This window comes from Electrophorus electricus, chromosome 19 (assembly GCF_041902795.1).
Source record: "Electrophorus electricus isolate QZ-2024a chromosome 19, ASM4190279v1, whole genome shotgun sequence".
NCBI classification, from domain to species: Eukaryota; Metazoa; Chordata; class Actinopteri; order Gymnotiformes; family Gymnotidae; genus Electrophorus; species Electrophorus electricus.
Window position 1 is genome coordinate 1405001 of NC_137515.1, and position 20114 is coordinate 1425114.

General features: G+C 44.9%; 1 protein-coding gene across 8 annotated transcripts in view; it reads left to right on the top strand.

Annotated features, from left to right (window-relative positions):
* Positions 1-20114, top strand: part of LOC113584247 (3',5'-cyclic-AMP phosphodiesterase 4D-like) — a 126352-nt gene that overhangs the window by 77855 nt on the left and 28383 nt on the right. Inside the window, exon 1 of one of the 8 annotated variants that reach the window (XM_035535220.2) lies at positions 1973-3066. The exons of 6 other annotated variants lie outside the window; for them this stretch is intronic. In XM_035535220.2, the coding sequence (XP_035391113.1) occupies positions 2981-3066 (86 nt within the window). In that variant the 5' untranslated portion in view covers positions 1973-2980. Of the gene's footprint in view, positions 1-1972; positions 3067-18391; positions 18891-20114 lie in introns of those variants that run through there. One more of the 8 variants, XM_081702580.1, reaches the window with a different exon arrangement.

The window sequence follows — 20114 nt, forward strand, 5'->3', positions numbered from 1 at the left end:
GAGAGAAGCATTGCAGCGTTGCAGAGGCAGGATGTAGGCGTTCCCTCCTTGTTCTCCAGCACCTCCGCCCTGTTTTCATGCTAGTTAATGACCACTTACTGATTTTGTGAGTCCTTAAACGTTGTTCCGTTGTTCCTTTACTCCACGTCTCATTCCAGTTCACACACCACAGCAAGTACAAAGGGCCTCAAGGTATCTATTCACCTTTGAGATTTTGTAGCATAAACCCTGCAACCTTTAAATTGAGCACAAATAAGCAATCACCCCAACCCAAAACAAACCAGACTAAGTTTCGCACAGACCTTTTTTCATGCGTCACCAGATTTTGGCCATCGCTGGCTACGCTGCTATGGGAAGGGTGAGCTATGCATACAATGTGAGTTGAGCTGTGTGTGCACGCTCACTGCATGCGCTCACTGTGCACGCTCACTGCATGCGCTCACTGTGCACGCTCACTGCGTGCGCTCACTGTGCACGCTCACTGCATGCGCTCACTGTGCACGCTCACTGCATGCTGGACTGCAGCAGGTTCAGTGTGAAGATTCTTCTCAGTGCTGAACAGCACAGGGGTTTGATGTAAACACAAACGCCTTGGCAAATGTGAGATAAGGCTACTGAAACAATATTAGAGGCATCCCATTAGAGGCAGCTTAGTCCAGGGTTTCGTCACCACCCGCAGAATCTGGTTGACTCATTTTCAACACTGGTTATTTACTAGTAAACATCTCACTGAAATGAAAGTGAGGATTGCAGTATCTCACTAAATAAGATCTTGTGTGGTGTAATCCACAATGCCAGGATGCCAGGTTTTGCAAAGCCCCCATGTTTTACTCATGCAGCATAGAATGGCTGGGTTATTTTCAGACGTCTGGTTACAGAAAAGCCAGCTCAGAAAACCAGCAAACTATATACAGCAGCTGATACCATGTCAGTTTGTGTCCTTTCGTCATACAAACACATGATATCTGCAAAGCCACGATATCATCATGTGATGTGCAGTTCGTAGCTGATCCATACTGCTGGTCTTTCACTGTAGCTGAGGGATTTGATACAACCCTGCGTAAAACTACCCCTCATCATTTCAACAGGCGCGTGTTAAAGGGGCCATGTTTATGACGCACGAGTCTGTCTGCTTGTACTTAACTAATTTTAGCTGTTTTTTTTTTCAGAGATGCTTTTAAGACACCAAACTCATTTATGTCTTGACTGTTTGATTTCTGGTTTTGCGGCAGTGTTAGGTTCTGTTTGATCGTGATTCTAAGCCTCATTAAAATGAGCTGTTTTGATTCATGTTAGAGGGGGTGATTTGTCACGGACACATTATTCAGAGAAAGCCAAATGAGCGGCAGTCACAGGTGAACAGCTAACAGTAGACCTGATTCTCTGCAACACGCTTCCCTGCAAAGTTGTCTGTTTTACGATTTCATCTTTGTCCTGAAGTGACATGAGCACTGCATGTCAGGGCTCCTCAAGGGTCTTTGACTGCCTTGATGAGTCAGAGATTGTGCTCAACAGAAATGAATACAGAATCTCCAACAGAGAGCACAGTTGCTGTGCAGCCCTGCGTGTCCATGTCTGTAGGCCCCCATTTTTGGTCTCTGTAAGGTGTTCTTTAAGGTTTTCATCTATGAAGGTTTTAGCTTCTGTGTTTTGCGTTCGGTCATTTCTGCCAGATTGAATTCCCATCGGTAGAAACAGGCTTTTCCAGCTGTTAAGCTCCTGTAGTGCTCTGTAACGTTGGCTGGCCAGAACCTCCCTCGTGGGGCCCCTTGACGCTTGCACTCAGACATCCAGTCACACAGTCTCTAGCAGACATACACACACACGCACGCGCACGTGCACACACCACAGCCGGCTCTGCAGCACGTCGTAGCGGAGCGGGTGAGCGGAGTTCCGGAGAAGAGCTGTCTGCTCATGCTGTAGCAGCCCTCCGCGCGGGAAGACTGACCACGGGGCAGCAAGGAGGATCTGGAGGAGCAGAGAAGATTAGCACGTGCTAAGAGCTAAGAGAGAGGGCGGGAGGGAGAGAGAGAGGGAGAGTTGCAGCGTGCACCTCTTCTCACAGATGCCCAGGCTGCAGTCAGACCACCCAGCCAAACACCAGGTGTGTGACGGGTGCCAGACGTGTGGACCGAATCCAAGAGGCAATGCGGGCTGAGCTGAGCTGATACGCCGCTGCCCCTCTGCTCCGCTGGCGCTCCTTTTCCTGCCTGCCCCAAACGTTCTTCTCTCGTCCTTCAGCAAGCAGGGCTGGATTAATCACAGCTGTCTGCGGCAGGAGGATCGATCGTTCACATCGCACCTCACTTTGCTCCCCAAGTCCGTCCGCCGCTCAGCCGAGGAGGAGGAGGAGAGCCAAGGAAGGTGCGCTGCCCCGGGACGGCTCCGCATGGCAACCCGACGGTCGGCCCACGGGAATGGCGGGAATGCCTGCTCCTCCAGCGTCCTCGGAGATGCCGGTGTACGGATCCCTCTCTGAAATGAAGCCTTTTTCTCCTTTGGAAGACTTGGAAAGACAAAGCAGGAGGGACTATGGCATCCCCCACCTCCCACACGGAAAATGACCATGTGACTTCACGATGAGGATGTGCCAGGATGGATTTGACATCTTAGCTGGGAGAATTCCGCGAAAGAGGCAGGAAAGTTGCTGTTCCCGCGCCGCTCACGGTCTGTTTCTGCTCTACTACTGAGCCGTCCTGGTTTTGCTCCCTTCTGTTGTCCCTTTTTTCTAGTGCTTGACTGGCCCTCCATTTTTCAGCGTTGCCTGTTTTGTTGCCTTAAAACTGTTGTTGCTGTGGAGTGTCTTCCATCTCTGCTGTGTAGAGTAGACCAGTGCAAAGAAAATGTACTCTATGTCCACTAGCATCCTACACGTCTGTGAGAAGTTTCAGAAGAACTTTAAAGGAAGTCGGTAAAGAGTGGAAATAATGGTTCTGTCCAGACTCAGTATGAATGACACTCAAACTGCACCTCTGCTTAAATGAAGACCGGCTGCATTTATACAGGAAGGGACCAAAAAATGATGCAAGTGAATAACTTCCCGTTCAGGAGGCATTCCTGGATATGGTGAGTGCTGCTTTGTCCTAATGTGCAGCGGTGGCTGTTAGCTTGTTATTTATAGGCCAGGCCCATACATAGATCTGTAGTATTAATCCTGTATGGAAGCTTGGTTAGAGGAGCGGCATTCGCTGGCTCGGTCCAGCTGGAAAAGAGAGGCGAGACTAAGGCCTGCGTGTGGGAGGGGCCTGCGTGGTACCAGCTGTCGCGGGGGTGGGGCGGGGGGACGCCCAGCACACTTTAATGGCCCTGCAGAACGGAGGGTCACCAAGCTATATATATATATGTCGGTAAAATGTTGAGGAGAATTAACATTACTCAGTGGTTTCAGGTATGAAGTGTACCGGGAGGTGCAGGACACACAGTGATGTGTGATTTCCTAATCCTGACCGTAATCCTAATGTTTGGGTGAGTACATCACTGTGGTCCAGTAACAGTGCGATTGCTTGTGGTTTGGGGGGAACTGGGACCACTGGTGCCTCCAGGACTCACAGCTTCTCAGAGGTGTCCTTTTGGCCCTGCTCACGCCACACGCATCACTTCGCGGCAGGACTCTGCATTGTTGATTTGGGCTGAGTGACAAACAAACAAATAATCGAGTAGAAGGGTCCTAAGATGATGGCGTAAACGACAGTGCACACGAGGTTAACGCAGGTTGAGTGCTCGGCATGTCAGCTGTGCGTTCCCACCCACACCCGGAGCACTTTCCAAACATTTGCAGAGAAAACAAAGGAGCCGTTTGCATTTTTTTCAATGGGCTCTAATTACTGAGTTTTTGTTACTGTCCTACGAGCTCCAGACACAGCTGTCTGCAAGACAAAAAATGATCCGAACGGTTAGTCGGCCGGAGGTTAAAGCAAGGTTAACCGAGCTTCATCGCGACTTCCGTACGAGCTGTCGGTGGGATTAACTGTATATGGTACCAGAGAGGTGTGTGAGAGCATGCGTAATTTGGACTGTAGACTCAGCCTTAATCCCTCCGGTTGTATGTCTACATGTGTGTGTGTGTCGTAGCCTGCAGACGCAGATCAGATATCTCCACCACCTCAGTGTCAGTTGAGGTTTCATGAGAAAACTGGAGCCTAGTCCTTGTTCAGCAGGTTGGATCAATGACAGCTATTAATGTACCTGTTAATATCTGTTAAGACTTGCCTTTTTGAAACGAAACCAACTTAAAAGTATTAAACATAAAAGCAATTGCCCTAAACTACTGCTAAATCACATTTAAGAAGATTTATTTAAGTACAATGTATTTGATTTGATTTTTATATCATTTATGGAATTTTGGCAGGATGCATGTGTGAATGACCTTTACGCCTCTGCCCAAGGATGGGGACAACAGGACAGTGGAGAAACACAGAAGGAGCGCAGGACTAGAAACAAACAAACAACTTGTACAAGGAGGCGAAAGCCATTAGTAAAAACACAGAGCAGAACAGGGTACAACTTAACCAAGACGACTACAGAGCAGAACAGAGTGAAATGCTGGCTGGAGCAGGGAAATTGAGAGGATGCATGCAGGGGGACATGGGAGAGCTGAACCAGAGAAACGAGAGGCAGGGAAAGAAAAACAAATGCACATGGCCAAGCTGACAGACTAGACAGACAAGCTGTGGAAGCCGTGACACCTAACGTATGACAGAGCAATTTTCCTCTCTCCTGGTGAGATCAAACAGTGTTGATATCCCTACAAAATACATTTAACTAGCTATGTTTTAATTTAAGGGCTCCTGAATGTTTTTATAAAAGCTAATGGACGTGAAGCAAGTGGGATTTTCCAAAAAAACCATACCATAGTCACACAGTTGAAAGAAATGACTGAAAACACGTGACATGCCTGCATTCAAGATCTGTGAATCCTCAGGCTTTTATCAAAATGGAAACGCTGCACAAATAGGTCAGCATAACATCCAATAGGCTCCTGCACTATTTAACAGTGCCGCTACCATCTCAAGTTCAAAACACACACACACTCCAACGCTTTATTCAGGTGCTCCCAGCTTATGCTTGTGAGTATGGTGGTGTGCTTATTTTTTGAGTACATCAAAGAGCACTGAATGCTGAAGACAATAGGAGTGAGGGGGTGTAATGTTGAATACGCTGCAGGAAGATGCAATGTTGTATCCACAAAAGGACAAGTAGATGAGGTGACTGAAAAGTAGTGGAACAGTGTTTTTCAACTCCTCTTTCTCCATATCCTGATCTATTTTAGGTACGTACATCAGTTCACCCTGAACATGTTGACAAGGCAGCAAAGCTTGTTTTTCTGACCTTTGAATTTCAAATTTCTCCATACATATGCTGGTGACTTGGAACTAATTGGTCTGATCTATTACTGACATATATATATATATATATATATATATATATATATATATATATATATATATATATATATATATATATATATATATATATAATACAAACAAAATTACTCTTTTCATGCTATACTGCTTAATGCTATACTGTATTAAGCCATAGTCATAAAACAAGCACGCAAAAGATAGTGTTAGAGAGTAGGGTTATAGAGCTGAGTAGAGGAGTAGAATAGCCAGCAGACTGCTTGGAGTGTGTGTGTGTGTGTGTGTGTGTGTGTGTGTGTGTGTGTGTGTATATGTGTGTGTGTATATGTGTGTGTGTGTGTGTGTGTATGTGCATGTGTGTGTGTGTGTGTATGTATGTGTGTGTGTGAGATACAATATTCAGCTTATGAGAATATACATATACATCTCATCACTGCTGAAAATAAAATAACTCCTGTGACTTCTTAACTGGTCTTGTCTTTGTTGTGTAGTTGAACATTTTTAGTTTCTCACTTTAGACGGTTAGATTTGCTTTCTAGTGCCTCATTTCAGGGTGTGTGCGTTTGCCTACAGTGAAAGGTAGGCTCATGCTTCACCTGCTCAGGCCACGCCCGCTCCGGCCACGCCCGCTTAGGCCACGCCCTCTCCTCATACCAGTCCTTTGCCTCAGGTGGGACTGCATCTGAGAGGTAGCTGTTACAATCTTTGGTCTTGCTGAGCGATGCCACAGGCTAATGTCCATATCCATGTCAGCCTGAAGGGTCTTGTGTGGTTGCAATTCATTTGTACTGTCATGAATTTGATGTGCAGAGAATATCACAGGGATTGCTCAGAAGAGGACAAAACTAGTCATCTACGCGCAACCTGATATCACATTGGTTGTCCTGCTGTCCTGTCTGCATTGCATGTGTTGACCCATGCTTGGCTAGTGGAGACAGCGTCACTGAGCTTTGACTGGACTTCTCGCTAACGTCAGTGAGGGAGGTGAATAAGTTTCAATTTCAAAGGCATGTCTAGAAATACCACTCCTGCTACACAGAGGAAACAGATGTGTCTCTTGCAGGACGCTGGCAAGTTCAGACAGCCAGGAGAGCTGAAGAATACGTTTTTTCAGGCATTCGTGACTAAAGTAACGTTACCTTGTTGTGTAAGTATAAAGGGTAGATGCCAACACCATGAACAGATGCTGTTATACTCATAATGCTCCATTCAGATGGACTGAGTCATGGTGTGACTGGTGTGATGTCAGATGGGAAGGTTTCCCTGAGCACACACTGCTAATATGTCACCAGTGTTTGTTTAATCACTCATCCAGTGAATCAAGTAGATGGTTTCCTACAGTAGGCCAAATGGCAGCAAACTAAATGCTGAGGCTGTTTGGCTTATTTCCCTGAGACTGAAGGTTAGTTATAGCTACTAGCTGTAGCAAACACACACACTGGCTTTTGTCAGGTGTTTGCTGAGAATACTAGGCCTAAGAACTTTGCTGAGAATATCTGTGGAGTTCATTTAAAGACCAATATCTCAGTATTGACCAGATCTGTTTGCAAAGTAATTTCACCTCATCACTTATAAGGCCTTGCACTTAGCACCTTTTTGGGTGTTTTTGTTTTTTTCTTGTTTGAATTTGTCTCTGGCTTGGTGAATTAGATTTTTATTGCCACGCTACGTTTTGCTACACATTCATTGTAGGGCTGTGGCTGTTAGACCAGCCAGCGTTGGACTCAGACGCAGTTTTCCAGTGGGAACCGCAGAAAACGTGCGGCCTGCAGCCATCAGTCAGCCGCTCAGCCACACCGAGACACGGTTGGTTCCGCCCTGGACAGGTTCTGCACGTCAGTCCGGGGGTTTGGGGAGCTGTGCCACATCGCTGCAGCGACTCGCTCCTGTCCCGCATCCTGTCCTCGGTGCCTCACTCCCGCACCCCGAGCAGATCTCGAGTCGGTCGTGGCGTTCCGCGCACACAACCTGAGTCAGCACATCAGCGTGCGGGTCTGCTCTCCGTGCGGAGTGGGGCTGCCTGGTGCCGCATTTCAATGCGTTACCGATTTAACGTGCCTGGACAGACTGCCAACAGTGTGCACAGTTCTCTAATAGTCGATTAACAAAGCAGCAAATTTGTGTGGGTGCGCGTGTGTGTGTGTGTGTGTGTGTGTGTGTGTGTGTGTATCTGTGTGGCTTGATTTCCCCCCTATATCGGGCCCTCACCAATCACATGACAGCGTCACTAGTCTGGGTGTTTCCTGCAAAGCCACCTTTTTAGACCACGGCGATACTGACATCCTGTTGGTATGCCGCATTATCGCGAGGATAAAGGCAGAGAGAGGCAGCGCTCTTCCGAGCTTGGATTAGAACTGTGGTTCAAATCCCATCCAAACACAAAAAGGTCTCCTGGATTTTGCACCTATTGTGTGTTGCACCTCATTACCAGTAAAAGCTGGACCCTGCTGTACAAATGTGCACGTGTTTAATGACGTGGACCACCAAACGCAGACACACTTTTCTTGAACCAGGTGCCCGCAGTGGGGCATTTGTACTATTCCACTATATTATAGAAGAACCCTAGAAGTTTCTCCAGACCCTCACAGTTAGTTGACTTCCCTTGCTTGAACACACATGATTTTACTCACCATCTCCTGTAAATGTCAAGCTCTCTCCTGAGCTAGAGCAGAGCGAGGAGATGTGGCTGGTGCTCTGTTCCCCCAAATGTCCTCCCTGTGTCTGCGCAGAAGAGCTCATGTGGAGGACCCTGCCTGGAAAGATCTCAACCTTTTTCACTCCCTTTCTGAGGAATCCATTCACTACGTTTAAAGGAAGATTAAGCACGTGCCCTTCTTTTCTGGATTTTTGAGGGATCTTTAGTCTGCTGTGCTCACTTGTGACCTTTCTTACAAGTCTGTTCTATGAAACACACCTTTGTATTTCAGAGAATTTTGCTGGGTGAACATCTGTATGACATCAGTGTGTTTCCAGCCCAGATAATGGAATAAGCCATTACTGTGCTAAACCCACACAGCCCTTTCTAAACCCCTCTGCCCTAATGACTTTAGCAGTGCTTTCATGTCTGCTAGCCCTTTGCCTGTTAATATGTTGCTTCCAAGAATTCAGAAAACTTGGACGTAAACATTTTGAGTGTTCTGCCTGTTTATCTTTTTGCTGAGTGTACTACAGAATCAATTCTAAAGAATAATGAAGAAATTACGGCTTTCAACCACAGGCCAAAGTGCGTATAAAATGTAAAGTGCATCTGCAGAGGAAATGGCTCATCGCTTTTTTAAAGAAGAGCCTGGTTTTAAGATTCACCATTTTGTGACAAACCCTGCGCTGCCCTCTACGATCAACACTTGCGGGGAGCATCTATGACCCTTCTGTGACCCTTCTATGCAGTGGAGAACATATTGCATTTTGTAAGGAATGAACTGGAAAGATCCTGTGTAGATCTCATATTCAGAGGTAGATAGACTCATATTTTTGTCTGTTATAGAGTTTATATGCATTTTACACTTCAAGGCATCAGTATTGATCCCTGTATTTCTACAGTATTGTAGTTCATTGGTATATTGGACTCTGTAGTGATGGTTCAGCTAGCACCCGTGCTATTCACGGGGTCCGTGATGTGTTTGTGCTGTGATGGAGGAAACACGCGCAGCTCACCACTGAGTCAGGACCATCCTTCTCATGATCAGCCGTCCACGTGCTGGACAGGGATGCCACGAGGGCTGGGCTTCACACGATTATACGTTTAGCTTCATTTACACACAAAACCCCTCCCAAGAAACGAAACCCAGTAAACCAGTATATTAATGAATGAATGAATGAATTTACGTCGAGGTTGTTTGATTCAATAATCAGGCCACTACCTGCACTGCGAGTCCAGAGCTGAGAGAAACCTCCTGGGAATTAGCAGCACGCAGTGCTGAATTTCACAATGCAAACGAGCTCGGAGACCTTGGGCAAAATTCAGTGGTCTGAGTCTCTTTCAGATCTTTATGTTAATGCTTTATGCAGATTTCCTGCTGATCCTTAAAACATGTTTAATGTAAAATTAAACCATCTTCTCTGTTTCCTGTGAATTTGATTTATAATTTATACTTACAAGAAATGTATCTGGATTAATATCAGGCAATAATGGATACAGAAGTATATGTTGAAACTGTATATTGTTTCATTATGTAAAAAATTGTTGTAGGTTTGGTTGCTCAAGTCATTTTTATGCTAGGATACAGTTAGGGGAATATCTTTTGCACAGTTGGTGTTTACTCTCACATTATAGCTTTCTATGGCCATAAATATATATATATATATATAAACCCTGGTATAAAGCCTATATTGGGTTGTCTATTACAGATAATATCAGACAGTTGGGTCTTAAGTTGTGTAATATATGTTGTGTAATTACAGTTTTGTTTATATGAGCATTTTGAGTAAGAATTTTTTTTGTAAGGGTGAACCAATGATTTTGGTAAACTTGCAGGGTGTTTACCTGGTTACTATTTCAGTTTCATTCTAAAAGGAAGCTGCCTTATTTGACACGCTGTTTACATTTCGTCTGAAGGCCCCTCAGCTCACTATTGCCTCGTCGTCCTCAGAATGGAGGCCATTGTTAGTGTTTCTGCATGCAGTCATTAACTGGAGAAGACACGGCCCCTGGGGAGCTGCGCACGGTTTTCCACCAGGGAATGTTGTTTTAGGAAAGCAAATTCCCAGATACAGCTGACGTCACAGGAAATGACGGCGGTTGCTGGGGTACCTCCTGCCCTGGGTTTGGCTGGGCTGGGGAACCAAAGCAAGTTTCTCCAGTGACTCCTCACAAGCACTATTCATAGAAGTTTCCTTCAGCAGTGTCTCTAAAGATGACACAATCATGCTTATTTTAGACATAACGGTTTTGCAGATGCATAAGAACCTTTCCTAACATTAATAAAGGTGATGTCATAGTTCACTGTGACCTCCATTTTGTTTTTGGTCTTTTTTACCGTTGTAACATGTTTGTTAGCGCTGGTGCAAGGTGTTGACTGATTTATTTTTAACTAGTTTTATTCATTTATTTAGTATTTCTGCAAAAGCAGAACAACATACCTTCTTGTTCAGACTCCGTCTCAGTAATTTAAACAAACCAACTTTAACTTGATTTTCCATATTATTGTTTTCTCCAAAAGCAGATTGGTTATTCACCATTTCTTGGTCGGAAACACTTTCTGAACGTTCAAACTGTTCTAAATGCACCAAGAACATTAACCCTCCTGAAAACGGCCAATCCGAGATGTGCCCCTTTCCCTGATGAAAAGAGTCCCTGCCATCGTGTAGGAAGCACGGCTGACCCCACCCCACTACTGCGAGTGCGGTGAATGTTTGGAGCTTATGGAGCGTGCACTAAGCTCCGTGAGCCGTGAGAAGCCAGGGATGTGAGTGATGAGACCTCCTGTAGTCTCTCTACAGCAGAGGGACCCCTGGAGCACGGAGGCCACATGACGGCCCCTAATTAGACCTGCAGCCAGACGGGAGCGTCGAGCTCTCTATGGAGGTCGTGGCCATCTCACTCGCAGTGTGCGTGTGTATCGAGCCACAGGACACTTTCCGCTGAGTGTTATTTTAATTAAGTACTGTTTAGGCAATGAGAAGACCTAAGGACGGAGTAGATTTCATTCCGACGTCCCCAAACAATGGCTTGTTTGTTCTGGTGGTTCGGTCTCTTCGTCCACCATTACAGTCGTGCATTCTGAATAGCTTCAACTCAATCCCTGAAAGTTCCGAGCCACAGAAGGGACGGGCATTTGAGTCGTCTGAGTCACCATCTCTGTGCCCAGGAACGAACGTGTTTCTAGCTTCCGAACTGACCAAAGCTCTTCAGGGAGAGCATCCTGCCGCGCATCTTCACACTCTGGCTTTGTTTAGAGGCAGCAGCTGTACCTGTTTAAGGAGACGGGGGTAGTTGTAGCTGTCAGCTATGTGAGAGGCCAGTCAAGAGTGCACACTTGCTGTTTAGTCTGTAGTCCAGTACGCTTGAGAAGGCAACTAAAAACAGAATAAGTGTTCCCGTGATAACAACATCTTATCCAAACGGTACATGTCAGGAGAACTGTCCTTAGTCTCTCACAGAAATGTCTTGATTTGCAGTATTGCATTTACTCTGATAACTTTTGTTCAGTACTGAGCACAAGGGAAATTTCATCTGTTTCCACCATTATTACCCATTTTGTAATCTAACATTGTAATCTAATTTTCAGTGTAGAAAATGCCAACTAGAAATGACCCTTATGTCCGCATGCTGGGTATGGAGAAGAGTGTTTAGAAATAACACAGTCTATAGGTTGTGCTTGACCCAAAATAGCCTGTTGCAGTGGTTATGTCCTGTTACAGTGGTTATATCCTGTTACAGTGGTTATGTCCTGTTACAGTTGTTATATCCTGTAACAGTGGTTATGTCCTGTTACAGTGGTTATATCCTGTTACAGTGGTTATGTCCTGTTACAGTGGTTATGTCCTATAACAGTGATTATATCCTGTTACAGTGGTTATGTCCTGTTACAGTGGTTATATCCTGTAACAGTGGTTATGTCCTGTTACAGTGGTTATGTCCTGTAACAGTGGTTATGTCCTGTAACAGTGATTATATCCTGTTACAGTGGTTATGTCCTGTTACAGTGGTTATATCTGGTAAGAGTGGTTATGTCCTGTAACAGTGGTTATGTCCTGTAACAGTGGTTATGTCCTGTAACAGTGGTTATATCCTCTAACAGTGGTTATGTCCTGTTACAGTGGTTATATCCTCTAACAGTGGTTATGTCCTGTAACAGTGGTTATGTCCTGTAACAGTGGTTATGTCCTGTTACAGTGGTTATATCCTCTAACAGTGGTTATGTCCTGTAACAGTGGTTATATCCTCTAACAGTGGTTATGTCCTGTTACAGTGGTTATGTCCTGTAACAGTGGTTATGTCCTGTTACAGTGGTTATGTCCTGTAACAGTGGTTATGTCCTGTTACAGTGGTTATGTCCTGTAACAGTGGTTATGTCCTGTTACAGTGGTTATGTCCTGTAACAGTGGTTATATCCTGTAACAGTGGTTATGTCCTGTAACAGTGGTTATATCCTGTAACAGTGGTTATATCCTCTAACAGTGGTTATGTCCTGTTACAGTGGTTATGTCCTGTTACAGTGGTTATATCCTGTTACAGTGGTTATATCCTGTAACAGTGGTTATGTCCTGTTACAGTGGTTATGTCCTGTTACAGTGGTTATGTCCTGTTACAGTGGTTATATCCTGTCCTCTCCTCTCTCGCCACATCTCTTCTTCTTTGCGTCTGTCTCTCTGTTTCTTATGGTTCAGCTACAGCACTGGAGCCACTGAACTATAGCTGCAATTAAAACAAAACTAGGGAGGGTTTTTTAAACAAACTATGCTTCCTGCTAAGACCAGTACATATCAAGATTCTTGGAGAGATTAATATCACTAATTGGCTGTTTTACATCTAATGGGCCACTGCACAAATATGAAAACAGAATTGTTTATGACTGAACAGATTACAATCAGTGAATGTATTCATTTATTTTGCCTTGATGTGATGTTTTTAGACCCATCGGGCTGGGTGGGTTACTGCTTAGTAACTACTGCAGAAAATGTTTTAATGGGACTGTCTTATAAGTCTGAATAAGTCTGAATATTTAATTGGTCTGTATTAAAGGTTCTTGCTTCACTTTGCTAAGAACTTGTACCTCTTTTACATATGCAAGCTGACCTGGGATCAGGGTGATGGTATGTAAATGAGGCCTATAGTTGATATTCCATAAATGTTGGCTGTCTACCAGGTCAAGACCCCAGTAAGACCTTTGGAGAATTTTGGGGGTCTGACACGTGTGTGAATAAAACTGTAATATTAATGGGTCGATTAGGAAGGTACTGAACTGCTTCCACGGTTGAATTTGGACTTTGCAAGAGCAGAATGTGAGGTTCTCTGTGACAGAAGTGAAGGAGAAACAGATCTCCTGTCTAAAGCACAGCCGTCCCCAAAATGCACTTCAGAGTTGCTCAAAATGCAAAAAGGATTTGTTGTGAACTGGCGTCTAAATGTAAACAAAGCACTGCTGTGGAACCGACCAGGGTGACAGTCACAGAAAGAAAGACCTTAAACATCAAACAGGTGAAGCTGCTTTGACGTGGATGTCATGGCACGCTGAACATGGATGCTCACGTACATTCCCACCGATTTCTACTGAACCTTTTTAAACATTTGAATGGGACATTGTTGGTCCTTCTCCTGGGATAATGGAAGACCAATAAGATCAGCTTCTCTCAACACACAATAAGGCAAAAATCTAATGTTCAAAAATATATGGGAGTTTATTGCAATAGACTATGAGCACTGTGTACTTTTATTGGGACCCAGTAATTATTACCATCACAGGCAATGGGTATCAAAACAAACAATTAAAGACTCACTCCAATGAAAGTCAAGTTTTGATCCTTGTTAACATGTCCGTGTGGTGTCTTGTATAAGCTACAAGACAAATCGCGAGAGAAATAACGACAATAGCTGAGCTTTCTGGTGTTGGAACTGCAGCGTACCAGTGACTGAAAAACCCAGGTTTGTCCAGCCAGGGTTTTGTGTGTCACACACCTAAGGCACCAATCCCGGCATCTTGCGGGGTTTGGCTTTCCATATCATTAGCATAATGCTAATGTGAAATGAGGCGTGTCAGAGGAGAAGCCTGGTGTAGCTACGTAGTGTATGTTGCCATGTACATATTGAGTTTAGCAAGACCAACCTTATTTTTTATAATTCATTAAATTGTAGCTGACCCTGTAATTTCTTTTTCTTCTTCTTCAGAGTTGGTTTCTGGTCCGAACATGTATGACTGAATTACTCCAGTATTGTGTAGCATATAGCTAGTGATGCCAAGAATGGATTCTCGTGTGTTTGATGTCCAGAGTTGAAGATGAGCAGGTAATCTTGAGTGGCAGGTGAGTGGCGGAAGGCTGGGAAGACAGAGATTAGAGGTGGGGATTACCGGCTTGTTTATAGATCTGTGTGTACTGAATAGAGTTACATCCAGGACACTTCAGGGATTAGGGTTTGTTTTGGAAATAACTTGTAATTTGGATGAACAGAGATGTGTTTTTAGGGTTTTAATGGATTCCAGGAGAGGAATTTTAACACAGTGAGATGTTTAAATACACACCATATATTACATCCACAGTAAATATTTTCTGCTTGATCAACATTCATGGTCATATAAGCGTTCTTTATTATGTTAATATTCATTTCCCACTGAGATCTTATTTGATCCACCAATCCCTCTGCCGTCTTTTTGCTCTAACCGGAGATGCTCACAAATCCAGCCACACGTTTCCCTGTCCAGTCAACCACCGTGGAAACCCACGCTCCAGTCGCCACGGCGATGTGGCGGGGCACAGGTGGTGTGGCGTAACAGTGAGGCCTGAGGGCAGACAGTGAATTAGAGTAACCAGTCAACAGGACAGCGTGGGGGAGCAGCTGAGCTCATTCTGTGCTCGCAAGGCTAGCGTGTGAAAAACGCAGCGTTTCTCTGTCATTTCCCTTTATATCTCTCCTCCTTAGTTGTCATCTGTGTTTCAGCAGTCATCAGTCCCTTTGTTTATGGCTGAGTGGAGGATGTTAGGCCAGTGAAGGTTTCCAAACCTGTAGAATGACACGATCTGTCTTTCCACTTGTCCAATTTTCCATGAGGCCAGTTTGCGTCCCGCATGGCATGAGGTCAGAGAGCAGTTGCCTGGGAAAGGCCTGCCCCCCTGCCGAGGGGCTTTGTGTTCCATGACTCCTAAAATTATCCCACTTTAATTGTTCCCTGCACTTAAAATATTTTTTTGCTCAGGGGAGAGTTTGTAGTTATAGAAACGTCACACCTAAGTTTAGTCATTTTGAGCTTTTCAGATGCTAGTCCAGCAAACAGTGTAATAAGGCAGGACATCACAGTTCATGAGATTAGAAGTGCTGTGTGCTCGGTGACCCTGAGGTAGGCCCATTCACTGGTTTTTGTTGTTTGGCTTGTTTTATTAAAGAATATATGTACATTCCACACTCTGTGCCTCTGTGCCATGTGTAAAATGTGTAAAATGTTAAATGAATCAAGTCAATGCTTTCGAAAACCTTTTGACAACCGTGCAAATGAGATTTCACCTCTAGCAAATTATTTTTAACAGTAATGCGAATAAAATTGCTGTGACATGTCACATGTCCACACGTGTAATTTGTTCGCGACAAGTACTTGTGCTCTAAAAAATGTGAACAGACGAAATAGTACTGCCCTCTAGTGGATTCATGCTGAACTGCGAGAAAGAGGAGAGCATCTTACTTGCTTACCATGAAAAGATAAAAGGAACTTGTTTTATTTGGATTTGACTATTCCAGTAATCACAGATAATTGTCTTTCAGAAAAAGGCAAATTACTGAAGCACTCACTACTGGCAGATTTGTATATATCGATATATATTGCACGTGTGACAACTTGTGACAGTATGTACTTTCAAACTAATAAGAGGTCACAGTCCCCTCCTTCCTAGCATATCAACATTGATTGCAGTCTTCTGATAGGCCCACAGGCATCTGTAGCCAATCATGTCACTGTTTTTCTCAGCTGGCAAACAGCAAACGCTTTGTGAGCTTGTGTGAGGTGCCCAGCGGCGAGACTGTGATCTGTAGTAGGATGTCACCTGAAGGGCTGTGGCAGCGCTGATAAAAAATTGAATTTTTTTCCAAAAGATGTGATTTAAGTCCCTCATCTTAGTGTATATATCAACACAGAGCTGGAGCCGGTAAACAGAGCTAGCCGTCCGAGAGAATCAGGAGTGGTATAGATGACGGCAAAGATTTTAACCAGTGTGCTTGATTTAAAAGATTTTAATCAAATGTTCTCATCTCTGTATCAGCTGTCTGGTTTTTAATCTAATGTTTACCGGCATCAGCTGAACTTTATCTTTCTCATACTAGTAGATAGTAGATGACGAGATCCCTGAGCAGGTGGATTGCTGTGTAAGAGCAGAATTCACCCATTCCCCTGACTGCTCAGCCACTACAGTCTAACTCTCCTGTCATTTTAACCTCAGCATGCTTAAGAACCAGAGAGGTGAAGGGTCATTTTGTCACTCAGAAGTGTGAATGTCTATATATCTATATATATATATATATATGAGAGAGAGAGAGAGAGAGAGAGAGAGAGAGAGAGAGGGAGAGAGAGAGAGAAAGCGAGAGAGAGAGAGAGAGAGAGGAGAGAGAGAGAGAGAGAGAGAGAGAGAGAGAGAGAGAGAGAGAGGGAGAAAGCGAGAGAGAGAGAGACAGAGAGAGGGAGGGAGAGAGGGAGAGAGAGAGAGAGAGAGAGAGAGAGGGAGAAAGCGAGAGAGAGAGAGAGAGAGAGAGAGAGAGAGAGAGAGAGAGAGAGAGAGAGGGAGAAAGCAAGAGAGAGAGAGAGAGACGGAGGGAGGGAGAGAGAGAGAGAGATAGAGAGAGAGAATGTAGTGGTTTATATATACATATGCAAATCGATAGAGGATGTAGTGGTTGATGAGAACCACAAATATCTGCCGTGCTGCAGCTCTGTCAGTGTTCATGTTCCAGATCTGATCAGACCCTCGTGATTGTAAGCAGTACATTTTCCCTTCACCAAGGGCCCTTCGTGGTCCTGTGTAGAACACACACCTCATACACAACAAATGTGCGTACATCACTCAAGACTTTAGTGTTTGTGTCGTGTCTGCTGGGGAAGCCATGTTAGAATACAGTCTGTGAGACTAGGGCCTGAAACAGTTGTCTGTGACAGAGCCAACACGGTGTGTGCACCTGGTCTTTAGCGTGGACCAAGACACCCAGCACCCCCATTTCAATGAAATGTGTAGCACTGACTTTTCATCTCCAGTGTTTATGTGACCTGGAGATCTGGTGTCCCTTTGCCCTGGAGACGGTCTGGTACTTAAATAGAAGGAGAAGCGAATGATGGCATGTTAAGGCTAAAGACGAGTCTGTCCATCACTCCCGATATAAAGATGAGTCCGTCTGTCGCTCCCCAGCTAAAGACGAGTCTGTCTGTCGCTTCCGAGATGTGGTGAGCAGAAACTGACACCCCTCCACCATCTCCCACCCACAGACCTGTCGACATCAGGGTCTGCAGAAGATGGTGAGATCTGGGTCTGGGTGTGTCTAGGCTGTAAGTTCATATCTGTCTTTAAGCAGCGGTCTGCTGGCAGACTATTCCAGACCATTGAGTATGACGCTACTCACCCATTTTGCAGGTTGTTTGCAGTATAGGATAACTTTGTTTCATTGTACAGCAAGACAGTAGCTTGCACAGGACACTGAGTCTTAGCAGACAGCTAAAGGGAGGCGTCTAATTGTTTTATCTTATCAGCTATTCACATTGACTTCAGTGGACACAATAGACCTGTAACAGCAGGGGAAGGCATACACAAAACCACCAGTAATAATAAATTATTAATATTAAACACCAGTATTTGTTTACTTGAATACTAAAATACTTGCTAGAACAGTATGGCAAATATGCCTCTGAGATTAGTGTGTTTTGAAGTGCCTCAGGAATGAGGACCAGTCCCTGAGCACCACTGGATAGCTGCTGGCATGCTGTGCCCAGCGTCCACGAACATGAACGTTAGGAACACAGGACGCTGGGAGCACGTCTGTGGACATTTGATATTTGTAAAAGCGTCCTGGAGTTTGAGAAAAGCGCTATATAAATGCAACTAATAATAATAATACTAATACTACTACTACTACTACTACTAATAATAATAATAATAATTATTATTATTATTATAATGTCTTAACACGTAGCCTAGTAAATTATCTGCACTAATAATGTTATTGGGCTGTTGTGCTCAGTGCTTGGGTCAGCTCTGTTCGTCAGAGACTTGTGTACCTGGTGCTGAGTGGTGGATCTTTATGGCCTGATGCTGTGGGATTGCGGGTGGTTGTAGTGCATGTCGCATGACATATGCACTACCACAAGATGTTACACACGCTGACAGCCCCTGGGCCATGGGTTGATGCCTCTGACAAAAACCACACAGGAAGTGAGAGCAGACAGACAGCTGCCACATGTTAGTGAAAACGCATTCTCCCAGAGTCTCAACCTCCGTGCTGTATGTCTCAGACCTAATGCTCTGCCCTCATCCACACCCCCGTGTGAAGAGCGCCGAGCACTACAGGTGACCCCAGACTCAAGTAAGGGAGCTCCGCTACCTGACGCAGGTTCCTGTCTGAGCCGAAACATCACAGAGAAAGTGCAGAGAGGCAGAAGAAAGCATGTAGGCTCTGATCTGGAATCAGCCCCAGGCTGGACTCTGCTTCCCCGAAAAGAGGCGGGCTGAATGGAGGCCAGTGGGAGTGGCCCGGGTATGGACAGGCGGAGATGCATTGAAGACTGCAGGACAGCGCTCAACCTCGAGCACCTCGATGGCCATGGAGAGATGGCGGGAGCCCTCTGTGGTCCCAATCCGTGCTTTTTCCAGGGTCGTGAGGAGAAAGCGCTTGCTTCGATCCTACAGGTAGTGTGTCTGCTCTGTTGGGGGCTGCGACACTGGCCCTGCCTCCTGTGCTGGAGTTTTCTCTTACTTTCACTAAGTGAGATACATAAATGTGTCCTGTGTTTAGGCTGTGAGCATATGGGTAGCTCATGGGATGTGGGAATGGCAGAATGTATGGTAACACAGCTGTGGTTGGGTGCTATGATCCCCCTCGCTAAGATGTCATTAGCTTAAGGAGGTGAGCTCCTAAGGTATCTCTCTCTCTCTCTCTCTCTCTCTCTCTCTCTCTCTCTCCAACAGTAGCTTCTGCGGAGCTAATACAGCTCTAGGCACTGATGCCTCTCGGTTATGGTTTAAGAGGTCTTATCATTCTAGATCTGAAGGAAATGTCAGAAGCTTTGAAATCTTTTAATAAGTAATGTCTGTGTTATTGTGTTCATGTTTAGCAGACTCTCCAGCCCTGCCAAACGTAGCTTGGTAGCTTGAAAACTTTTGCAATGCTGTGGTAGTTTTGAAAGAGGATGTTGCAGTGACTCAGTACACACGGCTTGGTCTGAAGTGTTATTTTCTGTTTATTATACCTCAGTTCTCACACATGTATGCTCTCAGTAAGCCCATCATGAAAACCTTACTGGGACCGTCTATTTCTGTACACGAAGGCCATATGAACATGAAGTGATCATATGAAGGTCTATTATAATCATGAGATTTCCACTAACATCTGTATTTGTTCAAATGACTCAGTATCCAGTATGAATTTGGGTGGTTATGAGTTGGGGATGCATCCTGTATGTAGTCTTATCGGTATGGGGGACTTTTCTGGAACTGACCAGCTAACCAATTCTTTCGGTTTTCTTTCTTTTCCCCACCAACAGAGGGCTCCCTCCTTCATGCTAAGAGGTGTCTGTTTATACACATGTATACCACTGTGACTACTCAAGAAGACATGCATCTATATTACTAGGCCTCAAGTGACTATTTTTAGCGGGAATGTTTTCTGAAGCTTCTGGAAGCATTGACTGATATTTTGTTGATCAGCTGAGGTCCCTGGTGAGCACGAGTGTTCTCTGAGTGTATCTCAGAGGTCATGCCAGCCAGACCCATGGCATGTACGGTGCAGGCTGTGGTGTGAATTTCTCTTCTGTCGTCATGTGACAGTGGGACCCAATTATTGCACGCCCCCTCCCACCAGCTGTCGGGAACAGATAAAAACGGCTCATGCCAAAACAACCCACTTGGGTCCAA